Below are 18,149 nucleotides of genomic sequence, written 5' to 3' on the forward strand. Positions count from 1 at the left end.
TCAGCCCACACTGTTGGCTTTGGCTCACTTCCACTTTCTATGGGCTGCACAGGACTCTGGGAAGTTGGGGGGTAGGCGGAGATTGGGTTTGAGGCTAATTTATGTTCCTTTACAATGAACCAAAAAAAGCCTCACTTTTTCCAGAGCTTTGGTTTCTTTCTGAATTCTTCTACATTGCTCCTTATCGTCAGTTATAACCATTTCCTTGCCAAGACCAAGGCTGGCCCTTGAAAAATACTGCTATTCTAAAAATTACTCAGTTCCCCTGAAAAGATACCCAGAATTCCATATAAGTAATTAAATCTGAGCAATTTTGATTTACTAAATGGTTTTTCTTCCCAGTCACCTCCCATGCCCCAAAACACACACCTTTTTTCAGCTCCTTCCCTTTATTTTTTTCCTTTATCTTTCTTCTTAGTTTTGTAGTCGAGACTAGGAAAGCTTAGTGTTTGACAAACTGCTATTCAGGATTGTATTGCTACGGAGCACACCTCCATGTTGAAAGGGAAATGACACTCCTCACCCCTCTCAGTGGCTTAGCTCAAAGTCCTGGTTGTGTTCCTCCAGTTTTCTGTTCTTCCCTGAAAATTTTCACACTCACATCCAAAAGATCGCCATATGGGAAAAATCTCATTTCTCTTTTGACTTCTGGTTCGTGGACTACTCACATTTTAACTTCACGTAATACCTTACCTTGGTTTGTTTCTTGGGCATCTATCTGTATGTGATTGTCATGGTGATGATACAGCATCCTTTTGGTGTACAGTTCCTCTCTGGAATCTGGCATTGTTGATATCTGAGGCATTCCCTTCTGGAATCATAATTCCTCACTTTTTTCCCCCAACATTCCAAAACCACTGTCAAATCTTTCTTAAACGTTTCTAAACAATACTTCATATGTGAAATCTAACAAACACAAATGGAATGCTCCCCTGCAGTAAACGCTCTGTTGTTTCCAATGTAGTAATTTCATTATTGGGTTTGGATGCTCAGCTTCCAAGCAGAAATGTTTCAGTCTGCCATCATGATGTATGTTTCCATTTCCCAGATATGCAAATGTGCCTCTATTACTAGTAGAATGATTAAGTTCAGGAAATCTTGGAGTCAAATAATTCATAAGAGGTCATTGCCAGAGTGCAGTGCAGGTCTGATTTTGTCGCCCCTGTGCTTTAAACCTTCCATTTGTTTCCCTTCAGACCCCAGTGTCCTCACTCTGGTCTCTGAGGCCCTGAGTGATCGGGAACCTGGCTGTCTCTCCAGCCTTATCTCCTGCTGCCCTTCTCTTCCCATATTCTGCTCCAGTGGCACTGGCCTCTTTGCTATTCCTTTTAACACACCTTGCATCTTCCTGCTCAGAACCTTTCCTTCTGTTTTTCTTTTAGATGGAAATGCTCATCCCCCAGGCTTCTCAAGAGTTCTTCTTTGACCTTCCTATCTCAACTTGAATTCCCCAATTGTTCCCTATTCCCTTAACCTGCTTTTTCTTCACTTATCACTGATATTAGTGTTTGTCATTACTCTTTATTTGCTTGTTTATTATCAGTGCTACCCTACCCCTACAAAGAATGTAAGTTCTGTGAGTCAGGGACCTTGTCAGCAGTCTCTTGTATTCCCGGTGTCTAAAACTGTGCCTGGCATATAGTCAAAATAATAGCTAATCAGCTAATCTTTATACGTGATGTATTACTGTCAGGTACTGTGCTAAGCACTTTACCTACATTAACTCATTGAATCCTCTCATCAACCCTATAATTATCCCCATGGGACAGAAGAAGAAACTGAGGCATATTACGCTTACATAACTTGCCCCAATTTATAAGCTACTAAGGTGTTGTGGGGATTCATATCCACAGACTGGCTTGGGAATCTGTGCTCTAGTGCCCCTTGTAGGCATTACATATTCATTTAATACTTGCTGACTGTGTGAATGAATGAATTTAGTTGAGACTCTCTTATTCACTTATGGGATTTCCATCTCTGACATGTTCAAGGCTTTGATGAATACTTGCAATAACAAGGAATTCACTATAGAATAAAATGAATTTATTTTTCTAATATTACATAATAGTAATAGATTAGATAACATTATAGAGTATATATTATGCATTAGGCACTGTCATCAGTGCCTTATGTAATTCCTTTCAGCAGCCTTATAAGTACTGTTAACGTTCGTATTGTAGAACTTAGGACACAGGGATACAGAGAGGTTAAATAACTTGGCCAAGTTGACAGCATCAGGATTTAAACCCAAGGAGTTTGGCTCCAGCTTCCCTGTTCCTAACCACCACTAATAGTTACTGTTATTGAAATAACCTTTTGTTCTTGCATACCACTTTGTACCAATTTTACATACAAATCACATTTACATACAAACAGTTGTATTCATATCATATGTCACTTGTCAGTCTCTTTTTTAGGTAGGTGGTGTTCCCACCCCCCACCCCCGCCCCACCCGTTCGATAGAATTTGACATTCAAGAGGTCAAGCAACCTTGTAGTTCTGGGAACAGACAGGGATAGGTTCCAAATATGAGATCCATTTAATTCCAAATTTGCATACTCTTCCATTATACTACAAGCCTCATAGGTAAAGAGTTCCATTGTTGGCTGTTACAAAGTAGAAATGTTTTCCTTATGGTGAGCTAAAATCTGTTTTCATTATTGTCTTCTCATTGTTTCTAGTTCTGTCATCCAGAGTCACATGGAGTGGTTAGTTAATCTCTTCATAAAACCCAAGTATTTGAAAATAACTGCTAAGTGTTCCCTTCAATCTTCTGTTCTTGGTACTCATCTTACCTACCTCCTTGAATTATTCCTCATAGATATGAAACCATATGGTTTCTATAGTCTTTACTGTTCTGGACTAATTATGACAATTTATATGAATGATTTATCATTTATATCCAATTACTAAGTAGTTATGAGTATTATTAGGTATCATATCTTTGTTATAAGTTTTGGTTTTTGATAGCATGTTGCGTTTACTCAGTTTTCATAGCCTATTGACCATGCAGTGTTGTCAGCAATTTATTTATTCTAAAATTTATTTATTTATTTTTGGCTGCGTTGGGTCTTCGTTGCTGTGCGTGTGCTTTCTCTAGTTGTGGCGAGTGGGGGCTACTCTTTGTTGTGGTACGCAGGCTTCTCATTGCGGTGGCTTCTCTTGTTGCAGAGCACGGACTCTCAGGCGTGTGGGCTTCAGTAGTTATGGCGCATGGGCTTAGTTGCGTCACAGCATGTGGGATCTTCCCGGACCAGGGCTCGAACCCATGTCTCCTGCGTTGTCAGGCGGATTCTTAACCACTACACCACTAGGGAAGCCCTTGTCAGCAATTTATAACTTCAATATAAGAGTATATTACCCTCAACTCTTAAGTAGAATATTGTTTTTCTTCTCCATTCTAAAGCATGCTGTGAGCTGATTGGCAAGAATCTACTTGCCTTCTAACTTTTCTAGGTCTTGCCCAGATCCCTCAAAGGTTACTAACACTGAAATTTTCACTTTTTAAACTTATTTTTTAGAAATACTGTTTTGAAGATGCCAATTGGACCAACAGATGATATATTAAAAATCAGCAAAAGTAAATTTGATCACCTCTCTTGAGATGTTGAAATTGTATCAAAAAAGAGTGTTGAGGGCTTCCCTGGTGGCGCAGTGGTTGAGAGTCCGCCTGCCGATGCAGGGGACACGGGTTCGTGCCCCGGTCCAGGAGGATCCCGCATGCTGCGGAGCGGCTGGGCCCGTGAGCCATGGCCGCTGGGCCTGCACGACGGGAGCCTGTGCTCCGCAATGGGAGAGGCCACAGCAGTGAGAGGCCCACGTACCGCAAAAAAAAATTTTTAAAAAAAGAGTGTTGAAAAAAAAAATAAATAAAAATAAAAAAATAAAAAAAAAAGAGTGTTGAAGAGCCAAAATTGGGAATTATAGAGTCTTTTAAATCAGTAGCAACAGTGAATCATGATCTTATTTTTCTATTGAGAATAGAAGTAAAACACAACCAAAAAATAAATTAAACCCTTGAAAAATATTCCGATTTAACAATCCTTATTATAAATCAAATGCCTTAGAAATAGTCTTAGATTAGCTTACTTTGGCATATTATGCTTTTCATCATTCCTCTTGAATTTTTTCAAAGGGCTACCAGTTTCAGAATATTAGAATAACATTTCTTATTTAATTAATGGTCCAGGAAATAAGTATAGCTAGACTGCTGTTAACAGAAGGAAATGCAGTTTTAAAAATTACAACTTGAAATCATATAACTGGAGATATTTAATTCATTTAGAACTGCAGGATAAAGTTCTGCAAGCAAAATTTGATATTTCGTATATAAAGGAATTGTTAAGAAGAAAATATGGAAATGGAAATCAATCATTACTTTATGAAATTAAAAATAATACTTTTATATCCACAAATAATGTAACTAGTCTTTTATCTAATATTGTATGAGATTTCTTATAAGAACTTCTGAACCGATAAGCTGAGACTTAATTGAAGGAGATGAGACTTTGAAAGACTCCTAACTTAGAGCAGAAATCCATAAACTTTTTCCATAATGGCTAGATAGTAAATAGTTTTGGCTTTGCAAACCACGCTGTTTCTGTTACAACTGTTCAGTTCTGCTGTTGTAACAAGAAAGTAGTCATGGATGATAGGTAAGTGAATGGGTGTGGCTATGTTCTAGTTAAACTTTATTTTTTTTTAACATCTTTGTTGGGGTGTAATTGCTTTACAATGGTGTCTTAGTTTCTGCTATAGAACAAAGTGAATCAGCTGTACATATACATGTATCCCCATATCTCCTCCCTCTTGCGTCTCCTACCCTCTCTCTCCCACCCCTCTAGGTGGTCACAAAGCACTGAGCTGATCTCCCTGTGCTATGCAGCTGCTTCCCACTAGCTATCTATTTTACATTTGGTAGTGTATATATGTCCATGCCACTCTCTCACTTCATTAGTTAAACTTTATAAACACTGAAATTTTAATTTCATATTACTTCCATGTGTCACAAAATATTCTTTTTTTTTTTTTTTTTTGCGGTACGCAGGCCTCCCACTGTTGTGGCCTCTCCCATTGCAGAGCACAGGCTCTGGACGCGCAGGCTCAGTGGCCACGGCTCACGGGCCTAGCCGCTCCGCGGCACGTGGGATCTTCCCGGACCGGGGCACGAACCCGTGTCCCCTGCATCGGCAGGCGGACTCTCAACCACTGCGCCACCAGGGAAGCCCACAAAATATTCTTTTTTTAAAATTTTTTCAACTAGTTGAAAATGTAAAAACTACTCTTAGCTTTTAGGTTGTGCAAAAACGTGTGGTGGGCCAGCTTTGGACCAAAGCCATAGTTTGCCAACCCCTGATTCAGAGGGATGCAGTCCTCCCTGGTTTTTAGTAGAAGGAAGGTTTTCCCATATAGCTTGATGACAGGGACACAGTTTCTAGCAGCTTTGATGGGTCATCTTGGATCCCCGTTAGGGTGAAACCCTGACTTGCTCTCTCATTTTTCCTCCCAGAAAATTTGAAGATTCTTTTCCTTTCCTCACTTGTTTTCTCCCTTCACTCTACCCCCAAATCTGAACCACTTGCAATTCCCCAAATATGCCATATTTTGTACCTTACTGCTTTTCATATATTTCTTCATATATTATTTTTCACGTATTATTACTTTGGGCCAGAATACCTCTTTCTCCCACAGGAATAATTTCTTGCCTTAAAGATTTAGCTGAGACTTCACTTACTTCAGAGAGCTTGCCCTGTCTCACAGAGTTGTCCCTTTTTTGTGCTTCCTTGGCGTTGTATATGTATTGTTCTCTTAGTCCATAGTATGTATTACTGTAATTGTGAATACATTTGTCTGTTTTTTCCATCAGACTGTAGTTTCTTTCAGGATTGGGACTATATTGCCAGTGTTTATTATTGTATCTGGTTCAATTTAGTATATAATAATACTTCTTGATTGAATTAATGAACTTTAACTTGTTAATTCATGACAAGTGCAAAACCAGAAGAGTTAAATTGGGTAGTCACATATATTCTAGTGCTTATTACTTAAATCAAGTAATACTTAAAATATAATGTCATTTTGGAAATGGATGCTTTATTTGGTTAGAAGAAAGGAGGATTTTAGAGCAAGCAGCTATTTGGGGAACACACAAATCTCTTGGAGATGTTCCAGTGGAAGTAGCCAGCCCCATCATTTACTATGCTGCCTCTTTTCTCCAGCATTAAAAAAAGGAAAAACAAAAACCCCAGATTGTTTGACTCAAATAAGTTGATCAGAATATTTGGGGAAATTTAATTCTTTTTGTATTAGATATTGTCACCCCTTCCTTTAATCTGATATTCGGAGGGTAGGAGGAGGTCATTCCACACTTTCCTAGTAGCATGCACTAAAACGAAGTCGCCCGCTGCCATGCTCTTCCTTATCTCATACTGAGGTCCCAGTTAGAATTTTAATTCCAGGAAAAGACCTAATAAGAGAACAGATTTCCTTATATGATAGCAGAGGAAATCCACACCAGCTAACCAAGTCCTTATACCTGGGTCACCAGTGCATGAGGTTCCTTAGTCATATGAGAGGAACTTTCAGCACGAAAGAGAAGAAACAAAAAGAAAACCTGACCCTAGGGGAAACAGATAATCCAGGGAACAGAGAAAGATTTAAAGAAGTATTCTAACTAATGTAGTCAGATTAAAGAACGGAATGCGTTCATAAAACCTGTTCTGGGTGTAATGAGAAGGGAACAGTTTGAGAATGAGAAAGAGCATGAGAGATTAAGAATGTGATAGTCAAAAGAAAACATGCCATAGAAGGAAAGAAAGTAGAGTTAAAGCTATCTCCCAAGATGCAGAGCTTTAAGATGCGAAGATGGAAAATACGAGAGATAAGTCTCCGATGATTTCCTTAGCCCATGTTCCCTAGAAAATAGAGCCGGAGACAATACCTTATTGGGGAGTATGATCTCAGGAAAGCAAGGGGAGGAAGGGGGAATGACAACAAGGAAGAAAGGTCGGCCAGAGCTTTGTAAAAGACACTGCTGATGACTTAGTTTCAGTAGAAGTCTTCAGAGAGGTTGTATAGACTGCCGCTCCTCTGCCCAGTCCATTGGAAGGAAATGTGGAGATGTTTTTTATCTACTGGTTTCCTCTCATCTCCTGCTCCTCTTCCGTTTGGTCAAAGTTTGCCATACAAACGGTCAACACACCTGATCCTTTCAGTGACCTCATGGGGAGGCCAAGTCCTATGTTCTGTGCACAGATCTGCAGATTGACGTGGCATCTAAGTCTGGAGAGGTAAGGAGTCAGTAACCCCTAGGGTAGCCTCCAGCCTTGGAGCCTCTGCCTTTTAAGAAACCATTAGAAGAGGGCCACTCCCAAGAGGGCTGATGAAAGGAAGGAGAGGTAGGAGGCTGCCATTTTCTATCATAAACTCTTCTGTACCCATTCGGTTTGCTATTAGTACATGTACTAATTTCATAAAAATAAAAATTAACTTTAAGAATGGAAAATAGATTACCCAAAACACCCTGGAAATAAATGTCAAAGATCTTTTAGAATGCATTTGGGGGAAAAATGAATTTCAAATATTGAAAGATAAAATCTAATCAGTAGTTTAGAGGGTCCTCTATCCCCCCAACCTGATACTCCCTGCACACTTTTGCTTCGTTTCTCTCCATACCACACCTTCTGTTTCTTGTGTTGCTTGCCTGTTTATTATTCCCCCCCCCCACTAGAATGTAAACTCCATAAGGGCAGGAACTTTGTCTTTTTAATCACTGTTATCTCCCCAGCACCTAGAACAAAGTGTCTAATAATGCATGGTAAGTACTCAATAAATATTTGATGGCAAGAATTGAAGTCGAATAGATGAAGTATGCAAGGGGCATGACTTCCATACAGAGGTATTTGGACTTGACCTGTAGGCATTGAGGAATGTAGGATTTTAAGAAGAGAATTAATTAGCAATATCTGATTTAGGTTTTATTTTAGAAAGCTCATTCTGGCAGCTGCTTGGAAAATTCATTAGGTTGAGGTTAAGTTAGAAGAAAGGAGAACTATTAAAAGAAAGGTTCTTGGGTTAACCTGGGTGAGAGTTGATGAGAGCAGAGACTCTCATTTTCCTTTTCATTTCCCACGGTACATAACATGGACTCTCACATGTAGCTTTTCAATTAATATATATATATTTATTTATTTAACAGTAAATATTTATGACTGGTTATATTGTAGTGAGCTTTCAGCAGAGTTCCTAAAGCTATTGAGAGAAAGGTCCCTATCGTTTTTGCCGACTGCTTCAGAAGCAGATATTCAACTACCTGGTTAATTCAATTTAGCATGTATTTTCTAAAGATCGATTACAATGCGCTTATCATTTGGTGAGGAAGCTACAATAAAGAAGTATATGATTCAGTCCCTGATCTACTTAGGGGCTTTACTTGTGAAATGAATAGAGGAAAAGTAAACCATCATGTTAACTATGGTTGCAGACAAAATGCCATTTTGTCCTGGGAAGGGTATAGGGAAAAATTTTGTCTGTTACTATATATATATATATATATATATATATATATATATATATATCATACGAATTGCTCTTTTTTTTTTTTTTTGTGGTACGTGGGCCTCTCACTGTTGTGGCCTCTCCCGTTGCAGAACACAGGCTCCGGACGCGCAGGCTCAGCGGCCATGGCTCACGGGCACAGCTGCTCCGCCGCATGTGGGGTCTTCCCGGACCGGGGCACGAACCCGTGTCCCCTGCATCGGCAGGCAGACTCTCAACCACTGCACCACCAGGGAAGCCCCGAATTTCTCATTTTAAAGTAGACTATAATAGAATACCCAATGCAAAAATCTGTAAAGAATGATTAACTATTTATTATTCAGGGCACACTACAAAATCTTGCTAATGTTTTATTCTGAACCTGAGTTGTGGCTGTTTTCAAGGATATTCCAGTTTAACATCTAGAGAAGATGCAAACTTAATTGCCCATGAAGACACAATAAAGAGTAAATTAATTTAAATTGTAGTGAAAAGTTTGGTTGAGAAAAAGTATAATCATCCATGCATTGTAGAAATCACCAATTACATTGACTAGAATAGACAGCCAACCATTAATTGTGTGTAAGGACCTTTCATTTCCAAGGAAGCAGGTAGCTGACCCGGAGTATCTCTTGTGGTCTCTTGTTGCCGGTGGAAGACAAGATTCATGGGATGTTTGAGGTTCTAAATACTGCTTTAAGGAGATTGGAAGAAAGAGCTCTTAAGAGGTTGGAGACATTAAGACTATTACAGGGCTTGTCATTTTTAACCTAATAGACATTGGGTTTGAATGACTTTGTTCTGAAATATTTATTTTTTCTGTTTAAATATTTATTGCTTTGAGATGGCAAAACGCAGCCTCAAGGGAGAGGTCAGGCTGGCTTTTCTCTCGAGTAATTTGAAAGAGGGGTGTGTGTGTGTGTGTGTGTGTGTGTGTGTGTGTGTGTGTGTATTTTTAAGACAAGTGATTTGGTAGTATGTTTGCAATATTCTTGTTGGCCAAGACTGTGTACCTTCCTTAGTATTGTACTAGTACCAGATCCTGTAATTGATTTTTAGTCTAAGCATGAAGGTAAAGTATATTGTATTTCCTGTTTTATTTTTATTTATCATCTGTTGGCAAGAGCTTAAAATTGCTCTCGGTCCCCTCCTACACTCCGTCTCCCCTTTATGTGGCTGTAGCACTCTCAAAACTTTGTGTCCTTGTTCCTCAGTTATATCCACTCTAAAAAGAAGGACCCATTGTTAGGCTTGCATTTCAGTAGGTTTACATTAAAAAACAACAAAAACTGGTGTTTATTCTCTTATCTGTGGGTTCCATATAAGGTAATTCTCTACTTTCAGGTGATCTACATTTATGGCCACTATTACCTTCTTCTCATAGCTTACTCTCTCCCTAGTGTCTTCCCTTCTTCTAGAGGTGTAGATGCTTCTGCGTATTTTCTGGAGGCACCTGCCACCACCATAATTCTCTCCCATTCTGCCAGCCAAAGCCACTAAAGCAGTGTTTCTCAGCGTGGTACCCAAACCACCTACTGGAGTAGTGAGTAGTACCAGGCTCCTACTCCAATGCACTGAAACATAATCTGTGGGGAAAGGGTAGTGATTTTTTAAAAATATGTCCCCAGAGTGGTTGTTATGAACAATAAAATATGGGAATCTCTGCTTTCAAGGAACCAGGTAAAAGATGGGTTTGTGGGTGTGAGGGGCTGGGTCCCTACCGCATGGGGTTGGTGATCTTATTGTTGAGACTGCAGCAGGAATAGATGTGTCCCTGGATTCCTTTTTTGGAATCAGAAATACTTTCCCGTAAAATGAGTATTTCAGTTGGTGATTGGCCTTTTATTACTATAGTGATTATCATATAATCATTAAATCTGTTTTTGTGAGTTTCCTTGGGATCCTGGCCATCTACTAAGCTACAGACAACCAAATGAAAAATGAACTGTTAGAATTCAACCTGAACATAAAAATTGGAGGCTACATGGAAGCTTCATGTATAGGTTTTCCCTCCTAAATTCTAACTTACCTACAGATTATCTGACATCTTATGGCTCTGGGTATAATTTATATTCACTGTAAAAGAGAAAATACATTATTTACTTTAGTCTGACTTTTGCCACTGTTAAATTTAAGCATGTAGGTAAATTAAGAATCTAGAATGAATTTCACTTTGTGCCTAGTAAACTGGCATTGTTTTGTCTTTGTACACGTTTATTCATGCACTTTATTTCTCTGGGTTTTCTTCTTGGTCTATCATTCTTCTACAGAGTTGTTTAAAATTATTTTAATTGATTCTAGATCATCTTAAATCCAATGTTCTGTTCTTATCTTTCTGCATTAATAGTTTTATAGCTCTTTTTTCCCTTGGGTCACAGATGTCTGGGCAGAAGTCACTGCTTTTAGTAGAAGAACTGAGAAGAATGACAGGCCTTTTCTTAGGTATTGTCAACTGAGAGCTTTTTGTAAAGTTTTTTACAAAAGCAAGTAGAGCTTGAAATCTGAGCCTATCTGAGCAATTCGCAGGGGATAAAAATAATATAATTTATAAAATACTTGAGGCAAAAATATTTTTCCTCTGTTACAAACCTAGAGAATTAATGTCCATTTATCTATAGCGTTAGGAAAACGATTAGTGACATTGGCAATGATAAACTTGTGAGAAGATGCTCTATCTAAAAAAACTAAATGATTCTTTTTGTGATGGTTTGAATAAAATTAATATTGATCTGTTTCTATCGGTGATCTATTCTGAGCATAGATATAATGTGAGAATTGGGAAACTTTTCTGTTAAGATAGGATTTGCAGCCTGTGGTTGGTAGCACAACAGCGGATTAGGTATATAAGTGAGACTCAAGATTACAAACAAACAAAAATACCTTTCTGTCCTTAAGATTACACAGACTTTAATTATCCTAGGAAAATGAAGGCAATTATATTTGGGGCCTTTCTTATAGTACTTTATGCTTAGCTTTATTTGTAGCACAAATAACATTGATATAATTATTAGTTTATGTGCCTTTCTCACCTTTTAAAATTTGGTCCTACAAAAGCAAAATCTTATTTTTGCCATTTTGCCTCCCCTCCCTGCCATGTTAAAGACTAGCATGTTGTAAATGTTTAAATGTGAGTAAATAATTGATTCAAATAATACTCAGAATAATTCAGTAAAAACAGAGAATATGCTTAAGAAACGATAAAGCAGACTCATTTACCCCAGTGTAACTTGTAAATAATCAAAAAAACTTTTCTTTGAAGTATTGATAAAGATGAATGGCTTAATAGGTCCTGAATAGTGAGTCTGCAGCTATAAATCTTAAAAAAAAAAAATCATCCTGTTCCTCCTCGTTCCCTGTAACTGGTTGGTTGCCAAATTCTTGTAATTCCACCACGCAGCATCTCTTGATTCAGTTTCCTTTGCCCCACTACATTTGCCTAGGCCCACCTGTCTTCTGCAATATGTTACAAAAGCCTCCTGGTTGTCCCCCCCTCTAGTACATTCCACATACTGTTATTATATGAGCTGTGCTTCTGCTATTCCCCTATTTTGATGGTTCTTCACTGCCGAGAAATAGTAGTTAAAATCATCAGTATCGGGCTCCCCTGGTGGCGCAGTGGTTGAGAGTCCGCCTGCCGATGCAGGGGACACGGGTTTGTGCCCCGGTCCGGGGAGATCCCACATGCCGCGGAGCGGCTGGGCCCGTGAGCCATGGCCGCAGAGCCTGCGCGTCCGGAGCCTGTGTTCCGCAATGGGAGAGGCCACAACAGTGAGAGGCCCGCGTACCGCAAAAAAAAAAAAAAAAAAAATCATCAGTATCTAACTGATTTGGGTATTGGGATACTCAGTACACAGAGCAAAATATCCCAAAGGATAATGGAGAGGTTCCAAGTAAGTCTAGTTGACTGGAAAGGTGGTTAACTCATCAGCAGAAATAAGAAAAAGAACGTAACAGATTCAGTTTTTCGACATACAGAGTTTGTAATGTTAGTGGGATGCTGAGAGCGGAAGGACCCGAGATGGGTGGGAAATGGGCACCCAGAAGACCTGGACCTAATCAGCTGGGAAGCTGGGCCCCAGATAAAGAGTTTGACTTGTTCTCATGTGAACAATCTTCACACAACTCTCTAAATAGAGAACCGGTTTGCAGATGAAGAAACAGGCTAGAAAGGATTGAGGTAATTCATCCATATCTGGTAGGAGGTATAGTTGGGATTTGAACCAAGGTCTGTTCTTCAGGCTCATATTCTTTCTTCTTTTTACTTTACCTCCCATGAAAGCTTGGGAGAAAGGGCATGGTTGGACCTAAAAAATAGTTGGAAGTCACTGTCCTAGGTGGGTGATTGTTGAAGTTCTGGGATTGCTGTGGGAGACTGACTGATAAAAGGGTTGAATCTTGGTCCTTGGGTTATACATTTCTCCTGTTTGACGGGACCTATTTACTGTGATAGTACGTTTGAATATAGAATTAAAACATTTAGCGTATTTCACATTGAACACCAGAAGACTATAGATAACGTATCACCTCTGTTACTCCATGTGATTTAAAGGAGAAGGACATCATCCCTAACTCCTATATTTGCACAACCATGTGTCTAAAGCACAAGCACATAAATGTTGATTCCTTTCGTTACTAATAATATTCTACCAGTTCTGTCTTCCTTCCCTAACACTCTTCTCCCACTTGATATCAACCCAAGATAACATTTGTTTCATTATGTATTATCCCTCATGGCGCTCTCTACTGTAGCCAAACAAAGCAGTTCACTGCAGTGCGCATATATGTGACTTTCCATCTTAATCTTCCTTTATTTAAAAAATGGTAACACTTAATATTTATTAGGCACCATATTTGATTCTACATTGTACAAAACTGACCCCACTCATTATAATGAAGCTTTTAATCTAATAGGAGAGATGAGACACATATCTAGGTATGTTAAATATAAGGCTTTGAATTTAAATGTCATGTATGTGTTAGTAGTGCATGCTAAATGCTATGAGAATATAGGAGTGGAGGAATTATTTCAAACTGGAAAGGGCAAATGCAAACACTAACTGAAGGTCCGCTATTATTAGACACTGTACTAGTTAGGTACTTTTGATTTTTTAATTTCACTTCAACCTCACAGTAAATTCTGTTATGTCCATTTTATAGTTGACAAAACTGAGGCTTAGTTTCTTGTCCAAAGTCACACAACTAAGAGGTCCCAGAGTCAGGGTTCGATCCCAGGTTTATTTGGGTCTAAAGCGTAATCTCTTTCTTTTATACCTGGCGTCAACAAACTATGGCCTGCAGGCCAAGTCAGGCCCACTGTCTGCTTTTGTAAGGCTCATGACATTCTCACGTTTTAAAATGGTTAAGAAAAAAATCAAAAGAGGAATAATATTTCAGTGTCAGTGAATGAGGTTTTCCTGGAACACAGCCACGCTCATTTGTTTATGTGTTACCTAGGGCTGTTATCTACTAACAGCAGAGGAGTTGCATCAGAGACCATACAGTCCAGAAGGCCTGAAACATTTCTGTCTGGTCCTTCATAGAAAACGTGTGCTGACTCCTGCTTTCTACCATCCTTCTTCTCTAAGGATGGCTTCATGGAGAAGAGATTACTTGAGTTGCTGAGTTTTTTAGTATAATGAATATTCATGATAGAGGATATAGCATGGGGGAAAGACACAGATCCCTACTGTTGCAGCCTGGCTGTGATTTGGGAAAGCACCATAGTTAGGGAATATTCTAAATTCATTGCAATACAGAATTATAGTTAGGAGTTGTGTACGATATGACTGGGGACAAATGGTTGAGGACCCCACTGGAGCTGCCACAAGGAGTAGTGACTAGCAACATCAGCTGTGGAATTGGCTTAGATTTGGATTTGAGTGGTTAGCTGAGTGGTTTTGGATAAGATACTTATTAACCTTTGAAAATGTCAGTTTCTTTATCAGTAAAAGGAGAATAATGTAAAATACCTACCTTTTAGGGTTGTGAGAATTAAATGAGTTAATATATATAAAGTGCTTAGAATATTGCCAGACACCTAAGAAGCATTCATTGAATATAAGCTGCTAATACAGGTGAGAGAGGGTCTAGAGGAGTTTAGAATGTATTTAGTAGGCAGTAGTGAACCTTGGTTTGTGTCACCTATGTGGTACATACATATTGTTCTGAATTGTATTGAAATTTTGCACACGTTTACAGTAGCCTCCCTAATGTGATTGTAAACTCCTAAGAGGCAAATTTTTAACTTCTGTTATAATGTCTTCAGTGCCTAAAACAGCTATGTACCCACAGTAGTTATTTAGTACATGTCTTAGAATTGAAATGGAATTTCAAATATCTCTTCCAGCTAGTTGATCATTCTAGAAACTTCTTCAGTGGATTTTTCTTCTTTGCTAGTTGGTTTCCCTATCACTGTAATAAGTTTTGTATATCTGTAGTTTTCTTTCTCTTTTCTTTTTTATTTTTTTGGCCATGCTGAGTGGCATGTGGGATCTTAGTTCCCCGACCAGGGATAGAACCTGCATGCCCTGCATTGGAAGCACGGAGTCTTAACCACTGGACCACCAGGGAGTCCCTGTAGTTTGTTTTCTTAAATATTGTTCTCACAAATACATGGTCATTAAGGGTTGTTTTTTAATTTCACGTGACGTCCATTACAGTGACATTCAGTAGGATTTTAATACTTTACTAAGTTGTGGAAGGTTGGCCCCGCAGTCTACCTGGTGCTTGTAGTGGTTGAGAACAACTTTTATTGAGAGTCTAGGGTTTTAATCGCTTAATGTTACCGGTTTTTCACAACAGTATAATGGCATTAACATTGCTATTTTACAGATTAAGAAACTGGAGCACAGAGAAAGTAGGTAGTAACATGTTTAAATGTTTACAGCTATGGTAAGTGGCAGAGCTAGGATTCAAATGATCTTCTAACCATACACTCCAGCATTGCCCTTTGTGAAATACGAAATTTGTTGGGTCTCAGATGGATTTGATAATATTTTAGGTAATGTGAAAGTAGTGGAATAAACAAATTTGTTTGCATTGGCAAATAATACATTTTCAAAAATTATTATGTCTTCATAATTTACACGGTCCTTTCCTGCACGGTTATCATCTTGAACCTTACTCAAAAACAGCATCACTAAAATCGTTGAGTTGCAGTGGCCTGCATTCTGTGTGAAATAAAATACTGTTTTTGTCCTCTCAATATTTAATTTCTCTCCTTAAACTTTTGTGTAGATAATATAATGACAGTGAGATGGCAGAGTATTGAATTGGTTTGTTGAAGGATTACTGAAATATCAAATATAACCCGGATTTGTCTGTTTCATGTAGCTCTCTTCAGAGGTTTTTTTTTCCAGTCATTTAAAAATAACTTTAGGGCTTCCCTGGTGGCTCAGTGGTTGAGAGTCCGCCTGCCGATGCAGAGGACACGGGTTCGTGCCCCGGTCCAGGAAGATCCCACATGCCGCGGAGCTGCTGGGCCCGTGAGCCATGGCCGCTGAGCCTGCGCGTCCGGAGCCTGTGCTCTGCACCGGGAGAGGCCACAACAGTGAGAGGCCCGTGTACCGCAAAAAAATAATAATAATAACTTTAGAAAAACAGTCTTCTCACTCATTTGTGTCTTCTTACTTTTTCAACCAGAGAGTTAGAAATGTAGGTAGGTTTTTCTGAAATTTGGAAAATCTGACTTTTTAGTATAGTTGTAAATTATGTTGCTTCTGGAAAGGCAGTTAACCAAAGAATGTCTCTGTTTATAATTTCCTGCCAATCCCTGTAGTGAATTCATGTGGATAGTAGGAGGATTGGATGCATTCTGCTCTTTCTGTCCTCACAGTTAGGTTTCCACACAATGGGGACACCATCTTACATGTTCTGCTTTATTGAAAAAAATATTATTATTGTTATGAGGGGATAAGGAGAAATAGGGGTTGAAGTTTTAAATGGCGTGGTCGGGGAGTTGACATTTGAGCAGAGATGTGAGGGAGGTGTACAAGTCTACAAACCCTGGGATACCTGTGGCACAGGACTGTCCTGGGCACCGTGAGGGGTACAGGGCAGAATAAAAAATAGTCCTTCTTTCAGAGCATTTTCATTTTAATTGGATACACTGATAAGAACTAAAAGGTAACTGTAGTTTATTTTTCCTCTCATCTTTCACATAAAATCTTAATTTATTTTCTAGGGAAGAAAGGAGTTGTAGATAAATCTTTATTAGATTCTTGTTAGGCGAGGTAGAAATTTTATTTGCATAGTACTCCCTATTGTCTATTTTTTAATCTTGTGGACAAGAAAGTTAATAGACTACTAAATTAGGAAAAAGAGAAATTGTGTCTAGTTTTGTGGGCTACAAGAAAAAGTTAATTCATTTTCTCAGATGAGATATACTTAAACTGCTTAGCCTGTGACATTAAAACATTTTCATATAAACTTAGAGGTAAATTCTTGCCTAGAAATAATCATGTGGACTGTTATCTCTCATAGTTTGTCCGTGAGCTGTAGTGCTTCTCTCCTGAACTTGTAACTTTGTTTTTTTGTTGTTTGTTTGTTTTTAAATTAATTTTTATTGGAGTATACTTGCTTTACAATGTTGTGTTAGTTTCTACTGTACAGCAAAGTGAATCAGCTATACGTATACATATATCCCCTCCTTTTTGGATTTCCTTCCCATTTAGATCACACAGAGCATTGAGTAGCGTTCCCTGTGCTATACAGTAGATTTGAACTTATAACTTTGGAATATAGCCTGGAAATTTAATAGAAGTCTGAAAACCATATAACATTTTTAAATTATAATAATGTATGCCTGGGGAAATTTTTAGACATTGCAGAGTGTATGAGCTAAATGCAAAATCACTCCTATCCGAATTTCATTCCTATAGTATATAAACATAGTGTTTTTTAACATTTAAAAAAAAAATTCCTGTGTGTAACAAAATAAACTACCAAGAATTTCTTCTTGACCTCCTAACAGAGGTTTGCATTTCCCTTTTTGCGGGGGAGAAATAGTTCAGCCTCTGCCTGTCTTGCATTTCTTTGAAACACATAGTGCCAAGGCCACACGTGGATCCTAGAAGAAGGTTTGACCTTCCTTCCCCCATCTCCCACTGCTAATTGACATGTTTATTCAGTTGACTGAGCCAGCTTTATCAAGACTGCCTCTGCGGGAGAGTTAGTACTGTGCTTTGTGTGCCGGAGCAGCGTCCCCAGCAGGGCTGAGGTGGAGAATGGAGGCTGTGGTGAAAGAGAAGAGAAAGGAGCACAGTCGGAGCATTAGAAGTCCCCTTTGCTGTGTTCATCATAGCTGGGCAACAGTGTCTTTTAGCCTTGGTGTGTTATTTCGTAGACCCGTCCTGTGTCTCTAAGAGTATATTTATGCCTAGAGTTGGAGTGTAGATCTATGGACACCTTTGGCGCTCTTATTCACCTTCATTCACCGACCCACCTGAAATGGAATTTTCTCTTTTGTATCTGTCCTCAGGCCAGCAAATCCCGTGAGGTCTTCTGAAGCAGTGTGCTTCATGTGGGTGGGTGGGTGCGTGGGTAGGTAGGTAGGTAGCACTGAATAATTTGGAAGAGAAGGAAGAGAGTTATTTTATTTCCTTCTTAGGACACCC

The 18,149-nt window shown here is 38.9% G+C and overlaps 1 protein-coding gene across 25 annotated transcripts in view; it reads left to right on the top strand.

Annotated features, from left to right (window-relative positions):
• RBFOX2 (RNA binding fox-1 homolog 2) overlaps positions 1 to 18,149 on the top strand; it is a 261,344-nt gene that overhangs the window by 174,441 nt on the left and 68,754 nt on the right. For 7 of the 25 annotated variants that reach the window (XM_060164660.1, XM_060164663.1, XM_060164661.1 and 4 more), the window contains exon 3: positions 2,682 to 2,708. The exons of the other annotated variants lie outside the window; for them this stretch is intronic. In XM_060164660.1, coding sequence (XP_060020643.1) covers positions 2,682 to 2,708 — 27 coding nt within the window. The remainder of the gene's footprint in view (positions 1 to 2,681; positions 2,709 to 18,149) is intronic. 25 annotated transcript variants of the gene reach the window in all.

Source organism: Lagenorhynchus albirostris, chromosome 11, assembly GCF_949774975.1.
Source record: "Lagenorhynchus albirostris chromosome 11, mLagAlb1.1, whole genome shotgun sequence".
Lineage (NCBI taxonomy): Eukaryota > Metazoa > Chordata > Mammalia > Artiodactyla > Delphinidae > Lagenorhynchus > Lagenorhynchus albirostris.